The sequence below is a fragment of the Mastigoproctus giganteus genome, chromosome 10, assembly GCF_048544385.1.
Source record: "Mastigoproctus giganteus isolate SK-2022 chromosome 10, ASM4854438v1, whole genome shotgun sequence".
NCBI lineage: Eukaryota > Metazoa > Arthropoda > Arachnida > Uropygi > Thelyphonidae > Mastigoproctus > Mastigoproctus giganteus.
In genome coordinates this window covers 127,915,100-127,939,412 of record NC_143584.1, presented here as the reverse complement: position 1 = coordinate 127,939,412, position 24,313 = coordinate 127,915,100, and the positions used below count along the sequence as shown (strand labels likewise).

The following is a 24,313-nucleotide window of genomic DNA, read 5'->3' as shown; positions in this document are numbered from 1 at the left end:
AACTCTTGCGGGCTGCAATGCAAGAGTTAGTGCTATTTCTTTAAGCAGTTTAAACTGTGTAAACATTACAATGATATTAATTCTCACAATAGAATAGACTTTACTTTATAGTGAGTTACCCTGCTATTCACTACTTTCAAACAGAAGACTTCACCAAAAAGCTAATTGGCTATTTATTTAAAAGATAAGACTGCTATGTTGGTTTCAGGAGCAATTGGTCTCTCATCAAATAGTAGATAGGCCATAGTGGCAACATGGCCTATCTACTAAAACACTTGTAAAGAAGTTGTTGATGTGAGCTACACAAAATGGGAATGTTTAAAGTTGTGACATATAGATAAAGTCAAAACAGATAGATAAAGCTATCTGTTTTGTCTCAGTGTCATCACAAGTGACCACCTTCTATATAATGAAGGACCAGTTAGTTCTGAAACAGACTCTCCTAGCAATTTTTTAAGCAAATAGTCTGTCAAACTTTTGGAAAGCCCATCTGTTTGAAAGTAGCGCAGGGTAACTTGTTACAAAGGCAAGTTTGTTCTGCTGCAAGAATTAAGACCATTGTATATCATATCTTTGAATTGTATCATGTCATACCTGCAAATATCTTTGAATTTTTCTCTTTTAGTGCTATTTCTTATTTGGCTGGTCATACAGCACCAGCATCATCTGTTGACGTTTATGTCACTTTAGGACAGCTGAAAACAAAGGTAGATTTAAATTGCCCAGTGTGGATATCTGTGGTTAATCTTTTCCATAAACAACTTACTGGCACGCACAAACAATAGATTCACTGTGTGTGTGTGTGTGTGTGTGTGTGTGTGTGTGTGTGTGTGTGTGTGTGTGTGTGTGTGTGTGTGTGTGTGTGTGTGTGTGTGTGTGTGGCCACCATTATAACTAATCGTACAGCTTGTCAGTGCACAACTAAAGTAAGGACAAAAATGCTGGCAACTCAAAGTCACTCACTTGCCCACTCTGTACTTAACACCATGGAAGAGAAGGTGAAGCAAATGAACTTGGGATATATGTTGTTTCTTTCTCTGCTATAGTTACAGTATAATGGTGGCAAAAATGAAACCTGGTGTTCTCTGTTATTACATGCAAGAAATCGATTGAACTTCTCCACAGTACATTATTAAAAGCAAAATTTCATGCAAAATGATAAAGATTACCTTGCTATAATAATTATTTTCCTCAAGAAGAATAGTTAATTTTTTCTTATCCCCCATTGCAAAAGTAGTTTTTTTCTCTGAACCATGAAGGTAGGATTTTGCATGATGTGCAATTTTTTGTAATAACTTTTTAATTTTTTTTTAAATTCATTTATTATTATTTTTTTTATTGTATGATGTGAGCAATACATGAAGAAACCTATTTTTTTTGCCTGCTTCCTTTATGTATCATGGCTGTAAGGTCCAACCAGAGAGGAGCACCATCGTAATATCCAAGCCCAAGGCAGGATTTGAATCCGCGACCTTTGGGTTGCCAGGCAGGCATTTATAACTTTAATGTTTCTTTTGGAATGCTATCAGTCACATATAAGAAACATTTTGTTTCTCTTCTTTGCACAATGTTTTGAATTACTAGTGCAGACCATGTTTTTCAGATACCGCAATAAACAGGCCAACAAGATTCAAAATCTTGTTACCATTGCCAAAAGCTAGTTGGAGAGGGAAACAACATACTAACAAAAAAACATCTTCTGTAATAGCTATTATGCAGAAAGCTCAAGTCGTGAGGAGGTCAAAACACCAGTGTTTACCTTGCTCGTTAGTGCTTAATTCATATAATGCCGGCTTCTCAGAAGCAGCTAGTATCGATCAACCTTACAATATGATACTGCACAGTTCATTTATGTTTACACTCTGTGAAGAGTAAGTGTTTTTAAATTTCTTTATGTGATTAACTTTGTCTATAAATGATATACTGTATTAACTGTTATCACTCTTCGAAAACAATCAAGTGATGTTAAATTTCATTATGAAGATAAATGTGGTTATGTTGCCGAGATGGTTATGTTGTTATAAGGAAGAAAGACTAATTACCATGAAACAAATGTAGAAAATTAATACTATAATTAGGATTTTTCTTGGTACAGTATGATTCTTCTACCCAAGTACCAAGATACCATTTGAATGGGGATCAAAGGTTGATGTGAATAATTGCAGACCTATACACTTGAATTCTGTTACAAGGAAAATAATGGAGTTGTGATTAAAGAAGCAATGCAGGACCATCTTGATAGGAATACAGTAACATGGCAATCACAGCATGAATTTGTTAACAGGAAATCCTGTCTGACCAGATACTATGATACAGTTACAAAGGAACTGGATGCAAAAATTAATTTTGACATCATATACTTAGATTTTAGTAGAGCTTTTGACACCATTCTACATGAAAGACTGCATACAAATTGGAGTAGTGTGACATTAGGGGAAAGTTACTGCCAGGGATAAAGGTTTGGTTGAGTGGCAGAAGACGGTGGTTATTAATGTCACTGCTATTCTTGGACTAATAGGACTAATATTATTAGTGGTATCCTTGGAATTCAGTGCTATGCCCCTCACTGTTTTCTATATTTATTAACAACATTGATGAAGACATCAAGTTTAATGTCTAAGTTTGCTTATGATACAAAGATTGGCAGGATAGGTGATAGGAATGAAGACAAGAAGACTAACAAGACCTATTAAAATTAAGCAGATGGACTATGAAGGGGCAATTGAAGTTTAACATTGATAAATAAAAGGTATTGGATATAGGCAGCATTAATCCTGGAATAATATACCAATTGGTATATTATTCCAGGACTAATGCAGCCTATATCCAATTTTTCCATGTAGTAGGTTTAAACCTACTACATTCAAAGTGGTGGAGAGTGAAAAAAGTGATGAAGTGAAAAAGAGGTATAGCTAGGGGTAGTACAACTTCACGTTGGACTACCCCTAGCTTACAGCCTTTTCTCACTTTTTTTATACAAATATTTTGATATCAGGGATCAGAAGGTGATTATCCCATTGTATAATGATAATGGTTACCCCACATCTTGAGTACTGTGACAGGGAGATGAGTGAGTTTGTAAATGCAAAATCATTAAGAAAGTTGACTACCATCTTTCAAATAGAATCCAGGAACTTTAGAAAAGTGTTTAGGGTGACCCCAAATTGCAAAATAATATACCATAGTAGGGAGGAATTGTGAATCATTTAAAGTAAGTAGCTGTTTAGAATAAAAGTAATTCTGACAGCTAAAGAGAAAATGCATCAGTGATATGTCTATGCCAGTAAAGGTTAGGAGTCTGAGCTCACAGATCTCCACTCTTTTCTAGAAACCTGTGTTGTTGGAGATGAGCATGAGAGCAGCAGCAGATATTTATGAAAAATAGGACAGGATTGAGTTTTAGGAGGATTAAAGTTTAATCAAATTTATTTCTCCCCACTGAGGAATTACCTGAAGATCAGTATTTAAGGAACTAATATGGATATTCAAGAAGTTGTAGCTGCTTGTGCAGAGCAGAGTTTGTCGAATTGTAAGGTGGAATGCAGTGTACTATCATTGGGAAAACTATGAACAAAATATTCAGTCAATAAAGAGGTAATTAACCATTAATGTGCAGGCGGAAAAGAGTGGATGAAAGAACAGAACCTTGGGGAACTCCAGCATTAGTTGAGAAGTTAGGAGGTGGAGAACAACCTATCCTCACAGTGAGCAATATAAAAGAAAACTTTTTACTGAATTTCAAGAAACAAAGGAAAGACCATAAGATGGAAATTTGTTTAGAAGCCCTTTATGCCAAACATAATCAGATGCATTAGAAATGTCAATAGGAACTGCTTGAGTTTTTCCAAACTTTTCCATGGAATTTGTTCAAAGGTGAGTAACATAAATAAAAATGCATATTATACTCTTTATAGCAACCCTTCCTCCAACAGGGGAATGAGAAAAACTGGTCTTTATATTGAAAGGTCGATGTAGTCCTAGTTCATAAAATCAGCAAAATAACAAAGAAACTTTTGAATGTTTAATGTAATTCTAATACAGTATAGTATAGTCTCTATTGTTATGTTATTATAGTTATGATAATTGTTATAGTTATGATTCAGAATATGTACCACAGTATTAAACAAGAAAATGAAGATTGCATGTTTTTCATTGATTGCATGGTGTAGTGAAATTAATTTGTAACTTCATATGTATAGTAATTAGTGTATACATTAGTACATATGTACAGTATCTGTGTGCATCTGTACTTATATATCAAGGCCCATAGACAGAGGAACTGGTTTCAGACTTTAAAATAATCTGTCAAAATATGCTGTTTGAGTGGCAGAGCATGTTTTAGAAGAAAATTATGAAGATGCATGATAGCAGTTAATTCACTTATGCAGTTAGACTGCACTTGAAAAAATTACATATAAGCTCTAACCCTTGATGAGTGTTCTTCAACAAAACCTATTGTTCAAAACTTCTTCACTACAAATTTCAGGTTCCATTACATCTATAATGAGTTCCTCTTCATTCATGCATATCATGAAACATGCAACATACGCATCCAATTTGGCACAGTCTTCAAAACACATTTCACTCTAGATTTATACACTGATGCATTTCCTCAAAATTTTTTTAAAAATTGCACTATCTACCAGATTATTCTTTGTGATTAACACGTTTGTTGTCACCTATATCCGAGAAAGTGTCGATGTGCCGTAAATTTTGGAATTAATGAAAAATGTCAACATTTTGACATCCTCATCATTCCAAAAAGTTGTAGATAATGATTGAAAAATAATTTGTATCTAAAAGTGACACTTTTATGCTGAGCTGTAAATCAGAACAAATTTTTAAATTTTATAAAAGTTTATTCATATATACAAACTAACATCAATACAAGTAATGAACAAATAAAACTGTGTGCCAAGGATATAAATAAAAACCAAACAACACTGCTGCAAAGAGTTCAGTCAGTGTGCCAATATTTGTTAATTTTATGTGTCTTTACTTTTATGACATTTGTTTATTGACTGCTGAAGAAAGACTACACATATGCATTATGGCACAACACTTGAGTGCCTTTTTAACTCACATATATATGTGACAGCACTTCACTTCTAATGGCATTTGACACATATTCGTAAAGGCAGCAGCAGCATGTAAAGCTTCATTTGTTGCATCAGTCAAGGTAACAAATCTAGCTGTTTCAAGCAGTTGACTTTGCTCACTTGTTTTATCAACCTCATTCTCATGCTAAAACATATATAGGTATGTTGCTGCAACACATCGATTTTGTTTTTCTTTTGAGATAAAGCACAGTTTTGTTTAACCCATCAGCAGTTGCGAAATGGACTGTTTGGAAACCAAGCATGTTTTTTTTTTTTTTTTTTAATTTAACTGAGAGAAAAGTGGAGGAGAAATTGTTAAAGTTAAACATAAGGAGGCAGCAAAAGAAGTAAGCAAACCCTTAGCCATAATTATGAGAGTTTCCTTGGACTCGGGGAAGGTGTGCAAATGTATCCCCAATTCACAAAGGGATTCAAAAGGTGACACAAGTAACTATAGACCTGTTAGTTTAACTTGTGTTCTGGGGAAAATAATGGAGTCACTGGTTAAAGAAACATTGCAGGATCATCTAGACAAGACTGCAGTAATAGTTAAGACACAGCATGGGTTTGTTAAAGAGAGGTCTTGTGTGACCAATTTGATTGGATACTATGATGTGGTCACAAAGGAACTGGATGCAAAAATTAATTTTGATATCATATACTTGGATTTTAGGAAAGCTTTTGATACTGTTGCACATGGATGACTGCTGTACAAATTGGAGCAGTATAGCATTAAGGGCAAGTTGCTACAATGGATAAAGGGATGGTTGAGTGGGAGACAACAGAGAATGGTAATCAATGGACACTGCTCTTCATGGATTAATTTTATTAGTGGAGTTCCTCAGGGTTCGGTGCTGGGCCCATTGTTGTTTTGTGTATTCATCAATGATATTGATGAAGTTATATCAGGCGTAATGTCCAAGTATGCAGATGATACAAAGGTTGGCAGGGCTGTTAACAACAGTAAAGACAGTATGTTACTGCAACAGGATCTAGATAAGTTGGGCAAACAGGCTGAAAAGTGGCAACTGAAGTTTAACATTGACAATTGCAAAGTACTGCATATGGGTAGCAGTAACCCAAGAGAAATGTACGGAATGTGTGGTACTACACTCAGGGAAGTGGAAGACGAAAAAGACCTGGGAATAATTGTGCAATTAGATATGAAGTTTGCTGGGCAGTGCAGATGGGCTGCCAGGGCAGGTCGTCTTGTCAATGATATATAGGAATTTTGCTAGCATGGGCAAAGAAATGGTCAGGCCGCACCTTGAGTACTGTGTACAGGTCTGGAGGCCTCAATTTAGGAAGGATGTAGAGTTGCTAGAACGAGTACAAAGAAGGGCAACAAGATTGGTGAGGGGAACAAAGGGTACTCTTACCAAGAAAGCTTAAGTTCTGCAAGTTGCAGCACCTGGAGACTAGGCACCTGCAAGGTGATCTGATTGAAGTATATAAAGCCTTGAACAGGTTGAGCAAGCATCATTGCTGATGGGATTCTTCCTCTTGCTCAGATTACGAACCTGAGGGGGCATAGATTCAAATTGAGGAAAGACAGTTGTAGAATAGATGTGCAGAAATTTGCCTTTAGCCAGTGGGTAGTAGATTGCTGGAACAGACTTTTCTTTTTGGCTGGTGCTGCCTAAGCTTACTTTCTTGCATCGTATGCCTCAACTAATGCTAATGTAGTGTCACTTCGAACCTGCATGCCTACATTTGAAAAATCAGCAAAAACAGTTCAAAATTGTTCACCTTTATTTTCAATATTTTCTGAACACAGCTGTGAAAAATTCATTTTTAATATTGTAAACATTATTTTAAATTAATTTTTGAAATTAAAACTGCATTTAGATCTGTTGGCAACCAAAATTCAAATTGAAAACCCTTGCACTTCAATGGACACCAGCCTGTCAATAACAGGAGCACCCACAGCATGAAGCATGCATGTCAACATTCTGATTCCAGATGACACTTGAATGTCATGAAGCCAGAAAGAATTACCAATTGTACGAAAGCACGGATCAGTAAAGCCAGCTTGCTATCATTGACTATGCATGGTAGTCATTCAACACATGCATATAGTTAGGTTTAATTTAATTCATGAAATGAATTTTTTCCTAATTGTACAATAATTAACAGAATGTCTGAAATTTTCTGTGGAGAAATCAAGAAAACATTTTCAGAAACAGCTATTAGGAGTGTCAGCTGTGTTGATGAAGTAGATAAAGAGCATGAATTGCTGAATTATTGTTGGGGGTCTCATCATTCTTGTCTAACCAGCTCAGGGTTAGCATTCTTCAGTAGTTTTTTCTTGAAGAATTGGATTGAGGTACATTTGATTGGATAAACAAATGCACCTTGATTGAGTGGATGAAGAACTGATGTCACATTAGGTGGCAGGTACTCAGCAGTGATTGCACAAAAGCCATTCACTTGTCGAGATAGTGTGAAAGTTGGCAGTTGATGGATTTCTCTGTTACTTTGGAAAGAGTTGAGGTTTAAGTGCAATGGGGAATAAATGAAAGGGAGCGATTGATCACCACTCATTTTAATACAGAAGGGAAGACACCAGTGGAATGAGAGAGAGAGAGTGTGTGTAAAAACAGCAGCAATGAAGCACAGGGCACAGGTTTTAATAACAAGTGAAAAAATATTATCAGGACTCAGAGACTTCTTAGTATCAAGATTGTTCAGGATTTTTCTTTATATCTGTTGGAAAACCAAGGGAGGCATTCACAATGTAATGTGTTTGGTATAGCAGGAGACTTACCAAGGTAATTTATGCAAGAATTAGAGTAAAAGTAAGGTGCTAATAGGTCAGTTTTATCTTTAGATGAGAACCATTAGGATGTAACAGAAGTAGAGGTATGGATTTCCAGCCAATAGCTTTAGCTAGAGATAAGTGGGATTAGCATTAGTAGAGGCATTTGATGCAAGAAAGCAAGCTTATGCAGCATCAGCCAAAAAAAAAAAAAAAAAACCCACTTCCACTTCACCCCTCTGTTAGTTCAAAATATCTGTCCAGCTGAGCCTTAAACTTATTTAGGCTATCAACTTCCACGACAAGGGATGGAAGTCTGTTCCACCAACCAACCACCCGCTGGCTAAAGGCAAATTTCTGCACGTCTATCCTGCATCTGTCTTTCCTCAATTTGAATTTATGCCCTCTCAGGTGATTATTCTGAGCGAGAGGAAGAATCCCATCAGCATTGAGCATGCTCAAACCATTCAAGGCTTTATACACCTCTATCAGATCACCTCGCTGGTGCCTAGTCTCCAGACACTGTAATTTGCAAAACTTAAGCCTTTCTTCATAAGAGCACCCCTTTGTTCCATTCACTAATCTTGTTGCCCTTCTCTGTACTCGTTCCAGCAGCTCTACATCCTTCTTGAAATGAGGCCTCCAGACCTGTATACAGTACTCTAGGTGTGGCCTGACCATTGCCTTATACAAGGGAATAATCACCTCCTTATCCCTGCTAGAAAAATTCCTATATATCATTGACAATACACCATGAGCTACTCTTGCAGCCCATCTTCACTGCTCAGAGAACTTCATATTTGCTTGCACAACCACCCCCAGGTCCCTTTCATTCTCTACCACTGTCAGTGTAGTACCACAGAGTTGATACACTGCTCTGGGGTTGCTGTTTCCCATGTGTAGTACTTTACACTTGTCAATGTTAAACTTCATTTGCCACCTCTCAGCCCATCTGCTCAACCTTTCCAGATCCTGTTGCAAGTATTTTATAATGGCATCTGTTGTAGAAAGCAAGTTAACTACCTGGAGAAGGAGTCAGTGTGCTACTCCAAGCCTTTTTAAAATTCTCTTGGGTTTAGATTTATTAATAACTTGATTACAACTATTGTGAGCTTTGGTGCTGGAAGAAAATGAAACAGAATACTTAGGTACAAGCCAGTTGTAATATGCTTATTATTATCTTGTGATTAGCAATAGCATAATTATTGGAAAACTATGGCTTGGATAAAAGACAAGACTTTAGGGTGGAATTAGAAATGAAGGAGTTCTTGCTTATAGAAATAATTTTACTGACACAATCTGAAGAAATACAGGTAATTGGATGAGCCATTTTAAAGCAGTAATCCAACAAGGAATATGGGAATTGAAATCACATAGATCATCCCATTTCATGAAGTAAAGGCATTAATTTTGTAATGCTTTTACACAAAATGTTTTACGATAAGCAAGAAGATCTCATAAAGCAACTTTGTATTTTATAATGGCATCTAGTAATAACTTAAATGCAGAGTGTGAACTTTTATTTTGTTATATCTGCCCCTCTCTTTATTTCAAATCACAGAAGTTATATACATCATTCTGTTATAAATGCATTCATTATAAAATTTTATAAGCTTTTTTCTTACCTCTTTTAAATAACATGTTACTGATAGTTACGTTTTTTCTCTATTATAAACATTTATTGTTTTATTATTAAGAATGTGCCTTCCAGACTTATACATACTTTCAAAGTTAGATTACTTCTTCCTGTTTATACTCTGGCACAACCAGAGGAGTTTACAATAAATCATGAATATGATCGTTAATTGTACTTAACAGTCATGGTCCATTTAAAGAGCATGTGTTATTGCTCTGTCATTCCTGACCACTTGGCAACATCTTTTATCTTGATGATTAACTAAGCTCTTTTGTCTTTACTCAAACTAATATAGGAAACAGTTCAAACTCATAACGGACATTGAAAGTGTCTGCTACCAATATCTAGGCACATTTTTACATAATGCTCCAAAATTTGGAAAAACCTGCAGTGTGAGAATTATTTTTCAAATAAAATCTTTAAATGACCAGTAAACCACTGTGGGTTCCAATTATTGGATTTAACTCATTCAGATATATTTTTGTGGGAACCACTTAAGAGGAAAGTTCAAAATATGCCTGATAAAATTTTTGTTTAAAGCACATCCCTTTGTTAGAAGTCAATATAGTCACAATGCAGGTTTTCCAGATTTTTAGTCATCATGTCCAGGTGGAACTGGGGCAAAGGACACTTTCAGCATGAATTTTAGGAGCTAGATCTATTTAACATAGCTTGAGATATTTACAGTGTCTTGTATGTATTTTCAAGCATTTGTTATTTCACTGGTTTTTCTACCTAGCTGTAAGACCCTGTTTGAATTTTCATTATAAAAATCAACTTCAGTACACAAAATGCATACCTGTTGTTTAGATATATTGTCAGCAGAAATAAAGTTTTTCAATAAACTTCAGTTTTCCAAAACAGACAAACCAAATGAACTTGTACATCATGCAGGTTACAGAGAGTACACATATAACTTGGCCAAGTTGCCTTTTTACTAACCTAAAGCAACCACCCAAACTTCTTAATATAGAATTATTTTTCAAATAAAATCTTTAAATGGAGGACTGGACATAATTAGTTATTTATATATCTTACATATTTCTGGATAAAAAAAAGATTTCTTACAAATATATGTGAATTCATTTTTCTGTGGAGATTTCCAAATTTCATTAACTCCCCTCCCCCTCCACTCAAACTAGCCTTATCCAGTTTTAGGTAATAAATGTAAATTACCTAAAATATTTATTTACATTAGTTATTGAGATAGCAGTGCAAAAGGATTTTTTAAGTATATATTTTAATAATGGGCAGTTACCATAAAAAGCTTTCTATTATTTACATTAAAAAAATTATATATATATATATTTTATCCATTTAGGTAAACGTCGTACAACCAGCCATCCATGTCCAGTGTGTGGCAAAACTTATGTAAATGAGGGCTCTCTCCGTAAGCACATAGCCAGTCATCCTGAAACTACAGCTGTGAGCTCACCACTAAGGATGTGGCCTTGTACTGTTTGTCAGAGTGTTTTCACACAAGAAACTGGTTAGTAAAAAAAATTGCTTTCAAAATTCATTTTCTGTTACTTTTTTAACCCTCTTCCAGGCAAGTTGAGTCTTAAAGATGCTATATGACTTTCAGTGATGTTATGCTCTTTCAGTCTCGTGTCTTGTGACATTACAAGAATGTGAAATCGGATAATCTGTGTAATTTCTCTTCCTCTTTTCCTTGGTTGTATTACTGTTTTAAATTTTCAGATTCCATTGTTTGTTCAGATTGTGCCAGTGAAGTTATTCCTGTAGAGATGATATCCTTTATTCCTCATTCTATTTTAAAATCTCATCCTGTACCTAAACCTTGGTTTTCCAATGAATGTGCCAAATCTCTTCAAGACAGTAACATATTGCAATTAACTTTTATCCAATCTCTGACTTCATTTTCTGCCTGCATTAAAGCTTGTAAGAGTTGTAAAAAAACTCATTATTCAATCCAAACTTAATTTTTGAATAGGCTAAGAGTAGGAAACTTACATCCTTTCCAAATGTTAGTAGAGCCTTTTGGTTTCTGATCAGTACTATTAACAACTTGTCTCTATCCATACTTCCACCTCTATTACATCCTGATGGTTCTGTTACATCCTCATCTGAAGATAAAGCTGATTATTAGTATCATACTTTTCCTCTAATTTTTGCATTGATGACCTTGTTAAATCACCTCCTACCATACCACATGCATTCCATGGTAGTAGTAGTAGTAGTGGCATGTGATGCAAGAAAGCAAGTGTATGAGCTTATGCAGCATCAGCCAAAAAAAAAAAAAATCACACCATTCCCTCCAAATGCTTGTCCAGTTTCTCCTTAAATTTATTCAACCTATCAACTTCCGCAACGACAGATGGAAGTTTGTTCCAGCAATTAACCACCTGCTGGCTAAAGGCAAATTTCCGCACATCTATTCTACATCTGTCTTTTCTTAATTTGAATTTATGCCCCCTTAGGTTTGTAATCTGAACAAGTGGAAGGATCCCATCAGAATTCAGCATGCTCAACCCATTCAAGGCCTTATACACCTCAATCAGATCACTGCGCAGGTGCCTAGTTTCCAGCCACTGCAATTTGCAGAACTTAAGCCTCTCTTGGTAAGAGGATCCCTTCATTCTCCTCACCAATCTTGTTGCCCTTCTCTGTACACCTCAAGTAAATCTACATCCTTCCTAAAATGAGGCCTCCAGACCTGTACGCAGTACTCAAGGTGTGGCCTGACCATTGCCTTATACAGAGGGACAATCACCTCCTTCCAATAGAAAGACATACATGAATCCTGAGCAGTTTGATGCCAAGAAGTTTCTGCATCTTGGTAGCATTTCTCCATTTGTTCTCTAAATCTGTGCTCAAGAGCTTACTCCTGTTTTGTGTTGACTTTTTACACTCTCTTATTCCATTAATGTTTTTCCTTCCGCATGAAAATTTGCTTATATCCAGCATACTTGTTCTTAATGACTGTATATAAGCAGTCAGCTTTTTCATGATTTTGGTATTAATGTAAGCTCTACATTTCTTAAAATATATAAGCAGTGGTTCATGGCAATCCAAGAAAACTCTTGTAGATCTCTATTTTGGTTTGTGCTCATTTGATTTGCAATCTGGTGCCTGGAGAGACCACTGCAGTAGGCTGAATTTGCTTTCATGTTTCTGGAACCAATTCTGTACAATTTTGACTTTGTTACATGGCATGTTATCCTGTTGAAATAACCCGTTTGCAAATGGATACATTATAACCATGAAAGGATGTGCGTGGTCAGAAGCAATTTTTAGATAACTTGTGGCATCCAGATGTTACTCTGTTGGTATCAGGACCCTAATGTATGCCATGAAAACATTCCCCACAGCATTATCATCAGTGTATATCATTTACATCTGAACAGGATAGATCCATGCTGTTTTCAATATTCTGGTCTCCTCCCCAGCATGAAACAGCAGTAACTGAGATTCATCTAGTGCTCTTCTCTCCAATATTGATATTCCCAAGCCCACTGTAACCCTATCATCTTGTTTTTTGTTGACAGGAGCAGAACCTGGTTTGATTGTCAGCTTCGATATCCCGTTTGGGACTAGGTGTGATGAGTTGTACCTTCTGAAATGCCTCTGATTTCCACTGTTGTATTGGGTTGTTATTTGACTGACCATAGCTTTTCTGTTACCCTGCAGAACTTTTCAGCCTCCTTTGGCCTCTTGCATCAATGGGCTGTTTCTGACCACAGGATTGCCATTGGCCACATGTTGTTTGGTTATTGCACCAATCTACATACACCGAGACACAGTCATATGTGAAAATCCAGGCTGGGTTATATTTTCTGAGATAGGCACATCTGGTACCAACTACCATGCATATTCAAAGTCAGTTTCTGTCTTGCTCATTCTCACACTGATTTAAATGAACAGCATCCCTCTGTATCAGCCTGCGTGTTTTATATTGCAGGGTTAGAACACATATTTTGCTGTTACTAAAGGAACACTATTTCAGGGCAGACATATGTAATAAGGTGACCATTCAGATATAGTTCAGTAAATTTTTATATGTTGATTCTTGCAGAATATATTTTAGTGGTTGCTGTTGTATTATAGTTTTAATGGCACAGGGCATTTTGGCCATATTGTGCTTATCAGTGTGTGTGAATTGTTTAGATTTAGTAGAAACTTCTCCATTTCCGAGATGCTGCTAATTTCAGATTGTACATTTTTAGTTTCACTTTTTTTTTTAAATATTTGCCTGACTAAATCTATGTCATCTTCTGCATGTATTTTCAGTACTAGGTCTTCTTGAAATGTGTGATTGTCGGTGTCTATATTTTTAATTTTTTTTCAAATGTTAGTAGTTTGTCTGGTGTGTTTACTGATTAATCTGCATTCATGGGAACCAAGAGTGAGGTATTTATGACTTTAGTCTTATTTTTCTGGGTGGGTGAATGCATCTCTGAAAGGAAGTACGTGCCCAGTCAGATATAGATGTATCTGGAGGAATAGCAACATCCATCTGAATTGCTATTGTACAGTATGTTCTGACTGCTCATGCATAGGTTCAAATATTAGTAGATGGTAGTATCCATTTCTTAGCCTCCTCATAACTTTACTTACTTTGTTCTTTATCTTGTACATCTGAATTTTTTTTTCTCCCTTTTCCAGTATTTGCATTCATTTGAGTGGACAAGGGTGACTTTCTGCACATTTTGGGCATTTTTTCAGTTCTGTTCAGCAGTCTGTATTTTTTTTTTATGTAAACCCCCAAACACGAGAGGTATTAGAACCTATAGTACTTAGTACCGTTCTTGGGTTGGAGGTTGAGAAGACGAAAGAAGATATTTGTTGACGTTGGACTTGAACTTCTGTAGACTGTAATTTTCAGGAAAGACATATGAAGGAAAGCTGTTCCAGAAAACAGCAGCTGAATGAATAAACGAGGAAGATGAAAAGTTGGTTCTGTGAGTTTGAAGTTAGACAGTAAATGGATGTTGACTAGTGGCAGCATATGTTTGGATAGTTTTGAAAGAGAGAGCAGGAATTATAGAAGCCAATTCAGACAAACAGTGCCCATGGAAGTATCTGTAGAAAAGGCATGCAGCAGAAACAGTATGTCTATGAGACAGCGAGTGGAGAGACTCTGTTAGAGATGAGTCATTAATTAACCTAACTGCCCTCTTCTAAATGGAATCTAGAAATCTGAGAGAGGTTTTTGGGGGCACTGCCCCAGATGTGGGAACAATATTCCATGGTAGGGCAGATTTGCAATTTGTACAGAGTGAGCAGCTGTTTGAAAGAAAAGTAATGCGAAGAGCGAAAGAGAAAACCAACATTTTTTAGATGCAGAGGAAGCAATATTTGTAATGTGCTTGTGCCAAGAGAGATTAGAAGTCAGGGTAATCCCAAAAAGAGATATATCATTTTGCCTAAAAATCAGTGTCACCAAAGATAAGCATAGGAGAAGAAGAATCCTTTTTGAGAGATATAAAACAAGCCTGAGTTTTAGAAGGATTGAAATCGACTAAGCTGTCTTTGCCCCACTGGAGATTGGCATTTAAGGAATTGGTAGCAGATATTTGAGGTGTTGAAGCTGATTGAGCAGGGCAAGTTTTCTCAAAATGGAAAGTGGAATGCAATGTGCTATCATCGGCAAAACTATAGATAGGATTTCCAGTCAATGGAAGAAGGTCATTAATATACAAAAGGAAAAGAGTGGGAGAAAAAACTGAACCTTGGGGGACACCAGCATTAGTGGAGAAGTTAGAAGACAGAGGGCCATCTACCATCACCCTCAGTGAGCAATCAGAGAGAAAACTGGATAACCAATTACAAAAAAACAGTTGGCAAACCATAAGATGAAAGCTTGTTTAGAAGACCTTTATGCCAAACACAATTGAAAGCCTTTGAGATGTCAAGAGCAACTGCTTGTGTTCATTTTGCATTCTTGTAATGCCCAACAATACGAGGTAGTAGTAGTAGTAGTGGCATGTAGTAGTAGTAGTTTTGAGAGGGCATAAATTCAAATTGAGGAAAGACAGATGTAGAATAGACGTGCGGAAATTTGCCTTTAGCCAGCGGGAGGTTGGTTGGTGGAACAGACTTCCATCCCTTGTCGAGGAAGTTGATAGCCTAAATAAGTTTAAAGCTCAGCTGGACAGGTATTTCGAACGAACAGAGGGGTGAAGTGGAAGTGGTTTTTTTATTATTATTTTTTTTTTTTTTTTGGCTGATGCTGCATAAGCTTGCTTTCTTGCATCAAATGCCTCTACTAATGCTAATGCTAATGTGATGCAAGAAAACAAGTGTATGAGCTTATGCAGCATCAGCCAAAAAAAAAAAAAAAAAAAATCACACCATTCCCTCCAAATGCCTGTCCAGTTCCTCCTTAAATTTATTTAACCTATCAACTTCCACGACAGATGGAAGTTTGTTCCAGCAATTAACCACCTGCTGGCTAAAGGTAAATTTCCACACATCTATTCTACATCTGTCTTTTCTTAATTTGAATTTATGCCCCCTTAAGTTCGTAATCTGAACAAGTGGAAAGATCCCATCAGAATTCAGCATGCTCAACCCATTCAAGGCCTTATACACCTCAATCAGATCACCGTGCAGGTGCCTAGTCTCCAGCCACTGCAATTTGCAGTACTTAAGCCTCTCTTGGTAAGAGGATCCCTTCATTCCCCTCACCAATCTTGGTGCTCTTCTCTGTAAACGCTCAAGCAAATCTACATTCTTCCTAAAATGAGGCCCCCAGACCTGTACGCAATACTCAAGGCATGGCCTGACCATTGCCTTATACAGAGGGACAATCACCTCCTTTTCCCTGCTAGTAAAATTCCTATATATCATTGACAAAACCCCATGACCTGCCCTGGCAGCCTGTCTGCATTGCTCAGAAAACTTCATATCTGACTGCACAATTACTCCCAGGTCTTTTTCATTTTCTACCACCTTAAGTGTAGTACCACACAGTTGGTACTTTTCTCTCGGGTTACTTCTACCCATATGCAGTACTTTCCATTTGTCAAGGTTAAACTTCAGTTGCCACTTCTTAGCACATCTGCCCAAATTATCTAGATCCTGTTGCAGTAGCACACTGCCATTACTGTCATTAACAACCCTGCCAACCTTTGTATCAATCTGCAAACTCCGATACTAAGCAGGCGTCTCCGTAGCCAGGCGGGAAGGAGCAGCAGTGCGTAGCACACGCTTCTTGATTAGACCGGGGTTCGAGCGTCACCACCAAATACGGAGGATGCGGAAAGGCTAGGGAATGACCACCGCATATCCCCGAGCAATATGGCCTTAGTTGCTAATGCTCCTGAAAACCAAATAACAACCTTTAACAACCGACACTAAGCCTGATATACCTTCATCAATATCATTGATAAATATACAAAACAACAGTGGACCCAACACCGAACCCTGTGGCACTCCACTAATAACATTAGTCCACGAAGAGCAGCACCCATTGATTACCACCCTCTGTCTTCTCGCACTTAACCATCCTTTTATCCATTGTAGCAACTTACCCTTAATACCATTCTGCTCCAATTTGTACAATAGTCTTCCATGCGCAACAGTGTCAAAAGCTTTCCTGAAATCCAAATATATGATATCAAAATTATTTTTTGCATCCAGTTCCTTTGTAACCACATCATAATAACCAATCAGATTTGTCAGACAAGACTTTCCCTTAACAAACCCATGCTGTGTCTGAATTATTGCTGCAGTCTTGTCTAGATGATCCTACAATGCATCTTTAACCAGTGACTTTATTATTTTACCCTGAACAGAAGTTAAACTAACTGGTCTGTAATTACTCATGTCACCCTTCGATCCCCCTTTGTGAATTGGGGATACATTTGCACATCTCCAGTCCGTGGGAACCTCCCCTCAGTCCAAGGATGCTCTCATAATTATGGCTAAGGGTTTGCTTAGTTGCTCTGCTGCCTCCTTTAATATAACTGGATAGATCCCATCCACCCAAGATGCTTTTCTTATGTTTAACTTCAACAGTTTCTCCTCCACTTTGCTCTCGGTTATTACGAAATCATTAAAATTGAAGGTTATCAAATTGTAGATAAATAGGTTATCTACAATTTGAATACCTTCTGCCATTTTCAAACCTTAATAATGTGTGAATGTAGATGCAAAATACTCATTCAGTTTGTTTGCTATCTGAGCAGGATCATCAACAGTCGAACCATCGATGTCAAGTGGACCAATCAGATTCATCCCCTTCCTTTTAGAGTTTATATAAGTAAAGAAATCCTTGCTGTTTTTCTAAGCATCTTTTGCCAAGGATTTCTCGTAATCTGCCTTTACCTGTCTAACCTCCTTTGTGACCCGATTACAGACTAGCTTATATCTGCCATAGGCTTCTGAGTCGCTTGATAATTTATATGCATCCCATGCATTTTTCTTCTCTGTCACGAGTCTCATTAGTTCATTTGATAACCATTTAGGCCTAAACCTTGAACAATATTTCTTAATAGGTATGAAACTTTTAATAGTATCCACTATTAATTCCTTGAATGCTTCCCACTTAGAATTTACTGTTGGTAACATCGTCAGTTGATCCCACTGTACAGAATTTAAAAACTGTCTGAGACCACTGTACTCACCTTTACGGAAGCAAAAACCCTTTCCTTTACCCCAATGGTAATTAAATCTTTAAGTAAATCCCACATCAGTACACTGTGATCACTGCCACCTAGTGGTTCCTTTATCTTCAAATTCTTAATACACGAATGATCACTGCTGATAACCAGATCAAGAATATTACTCTCTGTGGTTGCCTCTTGAACGTACTGCTGCAGAAAAAAATCTGACTAGTGTGTGAGTGACCAACCCACAAGTTCCAGTCAATATCTGGGAAGTTAAAATCCCCCATTATAAGACATTCTGATTTACTAGCCCACTCTATTTCTCTGTACAATTGTTCATTGTACTCATTTGAGTCATTAGGCCTATAATACATTCCTACTCTTATTTTTGCTTTCTCAGTGCTTATGTCACACCAAACTGACTCAACAGTGCACTGTTCATCTATATCAACTGGGTGCACTTCTTTTGATTTTGTTTTTCTTAATTAACAGAATAACACCTCCTCCTCCTTCCTATTCTGTCTATCCTTTCTGTACACATTGTACTCCCCAAATTCCTGTTCTGCATTACTTATATCTGTGTGACACCACGTCTCTGCTATCCCAACAATATCCACCTTTGATCTCTTGACCAACACTTCAAATTCATCAAATTTATTTATTATACTTCTAGCATTGGTATACATGCAAGCATACATATTCCTATTCCTAGTTACTAACACATCCCATATACACACACCTATTTCACGATGACAGCCATCTGTCCCTGAAACACCCAACACTCCAGGTCGCTACTTATTCTAATAGAAGTTGTGCAAGAATCACCTTCACCTCTGCCTGTGGCTACTGTTAAACTATTAGTCCCTGTATCCCCCAAGCTAGCAGTTTTCCGACCCAATTAACACTGCCTCAATAGCATCAGCAAATATTCTTGCACAGAAGAATCTTGCAAATATTCTTGAACCTCTAGAAGCAGTCTCTCCTGTTAACAAGTACAGACCAGGCGAAAAAAATTCTACCCCTTGAGCCTTGCACAATCTTTCCAGGGCCGAATTGATCGACAAGGCTCTCTTCATGTACTCCCTCCTATCATATCTGCGCAGAATTGCAGACACTTTCAAATTCAACCCTAATTCATGGCTTTTGTTCAACAGTGACCTGTATTTGTTAAGTAATTTTGCCAGTCTCCTAGTGCCAACGTGGGGCGCCTCCATAGCCAGGTGGGTAGGAGCAGCAGTGTGTAGCACACGCTTCTTGATTAGACCGGGGTTTGAGCCTGTGACCAAATACGGAGGATGCGGAAAGGTCAGGGAATGACCACTGCATATCCCCGGAGCAATATGGCCTTAGTTGCTAATGCTCCTAAAAACCAAATAACAAACAACCAAACAGCCAACGTGTACAACTATATCACCTTTTGTGCCCTTAAAAGATGATATCCGCTCCACAACTTCATCAACCTTTGCCCCTGGCAGACATACCCTGGTCCTGTTCCACATATCCTTTTTACAAAGCATGTTCCCCGTTTCCCTGACAATAGAGTCACCAACAACTACTAGTTCCCGTGGTACCAGCGCATTCTGCCTTGGGGGTTGCCGCTGTGTCGTGCAATGACCAAGTGCAAGCTCTGGTGTTGATGGGCCCCTCAATTTGGATCCTTCGAGGGCAACCTTCAAGCTCTCATATAGGCCCATAACAACGCTGAGTTGTCGCCTGATTTCCTTAAACTCCTTACATCGCGCACATACAAAGACATCCCCCATGGCAATATCATGTTCTGTTCCAGAGAGTTCGGCAAACATTTCACAAGTTGCACATTTTTTTAGGCTGTGATGTGTTGGAGAATCGCCCCCCCCCATCAGTTCTTCTCCGAGTCACAGCACTCCTACCACTTTGTGCCCGTTGCTTTGCTGCTCTAGTCTGGCATATCTGAGAGAATGTCTGTGACAACCTCAATGTATAGATATGTTCCTTAGACCCACAGGAAGCATGTATAGCAAACCACCCTACAGACTGTTTAGGAGTGTCCAGACTGCTGCCACTTAAAGCATCTAATTGGATTCAGAATATAGTGTCTAATTCCATAATGTAAATAGCCTGCTTTACAGATAAAGACATATTTGGAGTACCAAAAGTTAGAATTATGGTATGTATAGGTGCAAGCAGTCTGTCACTCTTAGTCATTATTCTTTTTACCTGGAATATATTTTGTTCTTGGAGTTCATTCTTAATTTCTTCTTCAGCCACATGTAGTAAGTCTCATTTGGCTATTACACCTTTGGAGGTATTTAGAGTGGCTTGTGGTGACTTCGGTGAGAATTCCACCAAAAGTAGAAATTTTTAATAGCTGTTCTGAGCATCAAAGTTCTGCCATTTCAACAAGTAGGTCAGTGGACCATCTTAGGGAGAGCCAGCAATATCTCTAGATACTTCTTAATAAGAACGATGATAACTTGCTTAAAGGATTGTCATTTAATGAGTGCAGAACGAGGAAATGAGATACTGTATTGTTGGTAGTGTCCAATTTTTGTCTTTTAACATTGGAAGTCAGAGTATCTCCTTCTCCATACCTTTCATCAGGATCAAGAGATCCATGTGGTACTGAACTAGTATAATCCATATTTGCTCCTTTTGGTCCTGGGGGGGGTAATTTTTTTTTCCAGGTTACTGTCCCCACCACAGGGAGGCAGGAGCAGTGCCACAAAGTGACCAAGTGGCTTTGTTAGCTTGGTTAGTACTAACAGAAAGAAAGGCAGATTTATTTTCTAGGTGTCTGCCTACTTCTTGTAGTGCAAAAGAGCTACTGTAGTATGTGAAATAAGGAAAATGATATTTTGAACAAAAAAGATCCTTAGAGATAATGCTTTGAGAATCACACTGATATCACTTGGCCAGTAAGTACACTTGGTACCCAGGATCCAGATTTCCAATGGTGCTGTGGGAAGATAGGAGCAGTTGTTGTTGTTATTTGGTTTTTAGGAGCATTAGCAACTAAGGCCATATTGCTCTGGGGATATGCGGTGGTCATTCCCTGACCTTTCCGCATCCTCCGTATTTGGTGATAGGAGCAGTGGCGAAGTGCAGAGGTTATTATAAGTAATTAAAATTAAAGATAGAGGTGTTTTCCTTTTCTGGGCTCTCTTCTTAGTGCTTTCAAATAAGTAGAACTACTTAAAATAAAAATTTATAACTGTCTGAGAAAACAAGGAAAACTCTAAATCATTAGAGAGAAAAGGCTCTATAAGTGCACAGGTATCTCTTGGTCATGGAAATGCTTGGCACCTGAGGCCATATATTTCGGTTTATTATTTAAAATATAATTTGGAATGTGATATGGTGTTATTTATCACCTGCTGTCAAAGAAGTTATATTTACACTGTAGTCTATCTTGGCAATGGATATATGGCAGGCAGGATAGAATGTTCTTGAATGCTGGCTCTAAATGTGCATGCTGAACCTGTTATATATATTTCATTGGAGCCTAAGTAGTTATATGCATAAGAGATAGTAAATATGTTTAATTATATTATTCTTCTCCTTTCCTAAAAAATGTTTAGATTAATTTTTTGGTATACACTTATTATAAAATGGTTTCTATGTTTTATAGGCCTTCTTCATCATATGGAGCATATGAGAATGGATCCAAAGCATCAGTTTGCAGCACAATATGTACTCAGCCGAGCAGCAGCAGAAAGGAGGGAAAAGGAAACTACCACACCTATACTTCCTGGGCCTTTAATAGGTGCAGGAACATCTGGACTTGGTCTAAATATTCCACTTTCCAGTTCAGCCACTTCCACTGGTGCCCATGGCACAGCAGATCCACATAGTTCCACTGGTCACAGCTCCTTGACAATTCAGCCACTTCCATTGTTAGGACATGGCCCACACAGTCAATAATTCCATAGTTACACACATATACACATACCTACCATACATATATACATATATATTTTTGGGGACCTAAGGCAGATAGAAAGTTGTAGTTTGTATGCTGGCAGCTAAGAGCAAAGTTGCTGTAACTTTTGTAAGTTGTGTGCAAGTGACTAAAATCAATTTCCTCCCTCACTATTTTGTGATTTATACATAAAGTTGGTGTTGTCATCAGATTTTTTTACTTATTGTACTTTGAAATATTTAGATGCAGTTATGAAGTAGTTTTGATATATTGTTTTGAGTTCTGCAATTTTAAACATTGCTAGTTAGTTTTTAAAAGTATATTAAAATGCTACAGCTTGAATATACTTTTTTATATTTTCATATGTTATTTGTTGATATCGTGTAAAATGATAAAGTATATTCTTCTTCTTAAGCATTTTAGGTCTTTTAAAATGTATAATTTAATGGATGGTTAAGATTAAGACTTTTCTTATGTAGTCTCATTCATTTTCAAATGAATATAACTGTGAACTAGAGTTCAATAAGTTATATAACAAGAAATAAAATTTCTTGTTATGTAACTTGATAGAAGAAACAAAAATAGGAATGAGTATGTGTGCCAAATACAACTTATTTTCCACTAGAAGGATAGTATACTTATTACAGTCATCATGAACTATTGGTGTTGCATCACTGATTATGTAAGTTTAAAAATATATATTGCAACCATGTAATTAAAATGCTTACTGGTTACATCATCTCTGCTCTCAGTTGTCATGTATAGTGAGTATAGAATCGAAAAGAACAAAATTGTATTACAATTGTGATTCTCTTTTTTATACAGGGAATTCACATTACTCATACAATCAGCAAAGTTGCATTCCTGCTTTGCTGCCTTAGGTGCAAAAAAAAAACAGGGTTGTGGCTTTTCTGGCCACCACATTTTGCCAAATACAGTTTGTTCAGTGTATCTTGCCTGCTTTAAGTTATGCTTTAGCTGTGATATTGTTTGCTATTTAATTTGTTTTTATACTTTTTGTGTTGATGTTATTGCTGTTATACAATTTGTTCTTTTTTATATGGATGGCAGATACTCTGAAGTGCCCATGCACTCTAAACTATATCACAGATTTCTTGTTTACCTATTTTGGTTCCTAATAATTCATAATAGTAATCTATAATCAAATGCATATATACTTATATTCTGCCCCCCCACCCATGTTCTCTCCCCATTCAAGCTGATTTCATCAAGTAATTACATATATACACATGCAAATATGTATGTGTCTATGTAATTTCTCGATAGTACCAGTTTAAACATATTTTCCATCTCAGTTTTCTTTGTTTTTAAGATCCAACCGTAGCATAAGATATATATATGTAGAGCAGGGCATCTGTTGCCCTTTATATGACTTTTTCGGCAATATTATTTCACTGTAATTGATTTCATATGCAAATATGTTATTTTCAGCCACTTTTCATACACTGCATATGTCTTCAGCTGAAACTGTGAAACTGTCTTTCATCTGGATAATCAGTCTTGTTCCTCCTGATTGGTAGGATATTGTGCATTAAGATCACCTTAGAAAGATCTGTTGTTATGTCTCTGTCTTAAAAGACAGGCTCAATTACTAATTATTTTTGCCTGAACAAAGTTACAAAGTAACTCTTGAGAGATATGCTCAGTCACAGGTAATGTTCCCACATTCAGCACTGTTATCATAATTTCACATTAAGATTAAGCCTTACTTTACAAGTATAATGATAAATAAAAATTAAGGTGCTAAAACATAAACATTGTAGTCATAGAGGGAAAGCAGTAAAATATTCATAACAGTTATTTATTACTTATAAGTCTGCTTATTATAGTAGTTTATCTTTATAGATCTTGATTCTCAGCAATTTTTTTCTGGAATAATTACTTCATATAAAGTTTTTAATATGGAATAGTTAATTTGCTTTGAACACTCAAGCAGATATTGTAAATAAGAAATGTGAAAAAATATCTCCTGGTGAAAATAATTAATGTAAAATATATTTGTTTCTAGTGTCTTTTGGAATATTTCTTTTGCTAATCATATTTTTGAAAGATTTTTATTTTGTGAGAGTTTGTACATTAGTGAAGTAGTGGTGTCTCAATCTGTTAGTGTTTCATGTCATTTTTCCCTCAGATTTAGTTAGCAATAACTCTGTCATGCTTGTTTTTAAATGAAACATAATTTTACCAAATAGAGAGTAGTATATAATGATAATGATTTGTGTCTATTTTTGAAGGTCTCCTTATCAGACATATATAAAATATATGAACATTTTAAACATCATTTTGCCATTATATGTTTTATATAAATCTAGTATATAAAAAAAACAA

At 36.7% G+C, this 24,313-nt stretch overlaps 1 protein-coding gene across 1 annotated transcript in view; it reads left to right on the top strand.

Moving 5' to 3' along the window:
• LOC150079282 (uncharacterized) overlaps nucleotides 1-21,966 on the top strand; it is an 850,343-nt gene extending 828,377 nt beyond the window's left edge. The window contains exons 8-9 of the mRNA XM_090383021.1: nucleotides 10,815-10,982; nucleotides 21,674-21,966. Coding sequence (XP_090239147.1) covers nucleotides 10,815-10,982; nucleotides 21,674-21,966 — 461 coding nt within the window. The remainder of the gene's footprint in view (nucleotides 1-10,814; nucleotides 10,983-21,673) is intronic.
• Nucleotides 21,967-24,313: the final 2,347 nt, after the last annotated feature.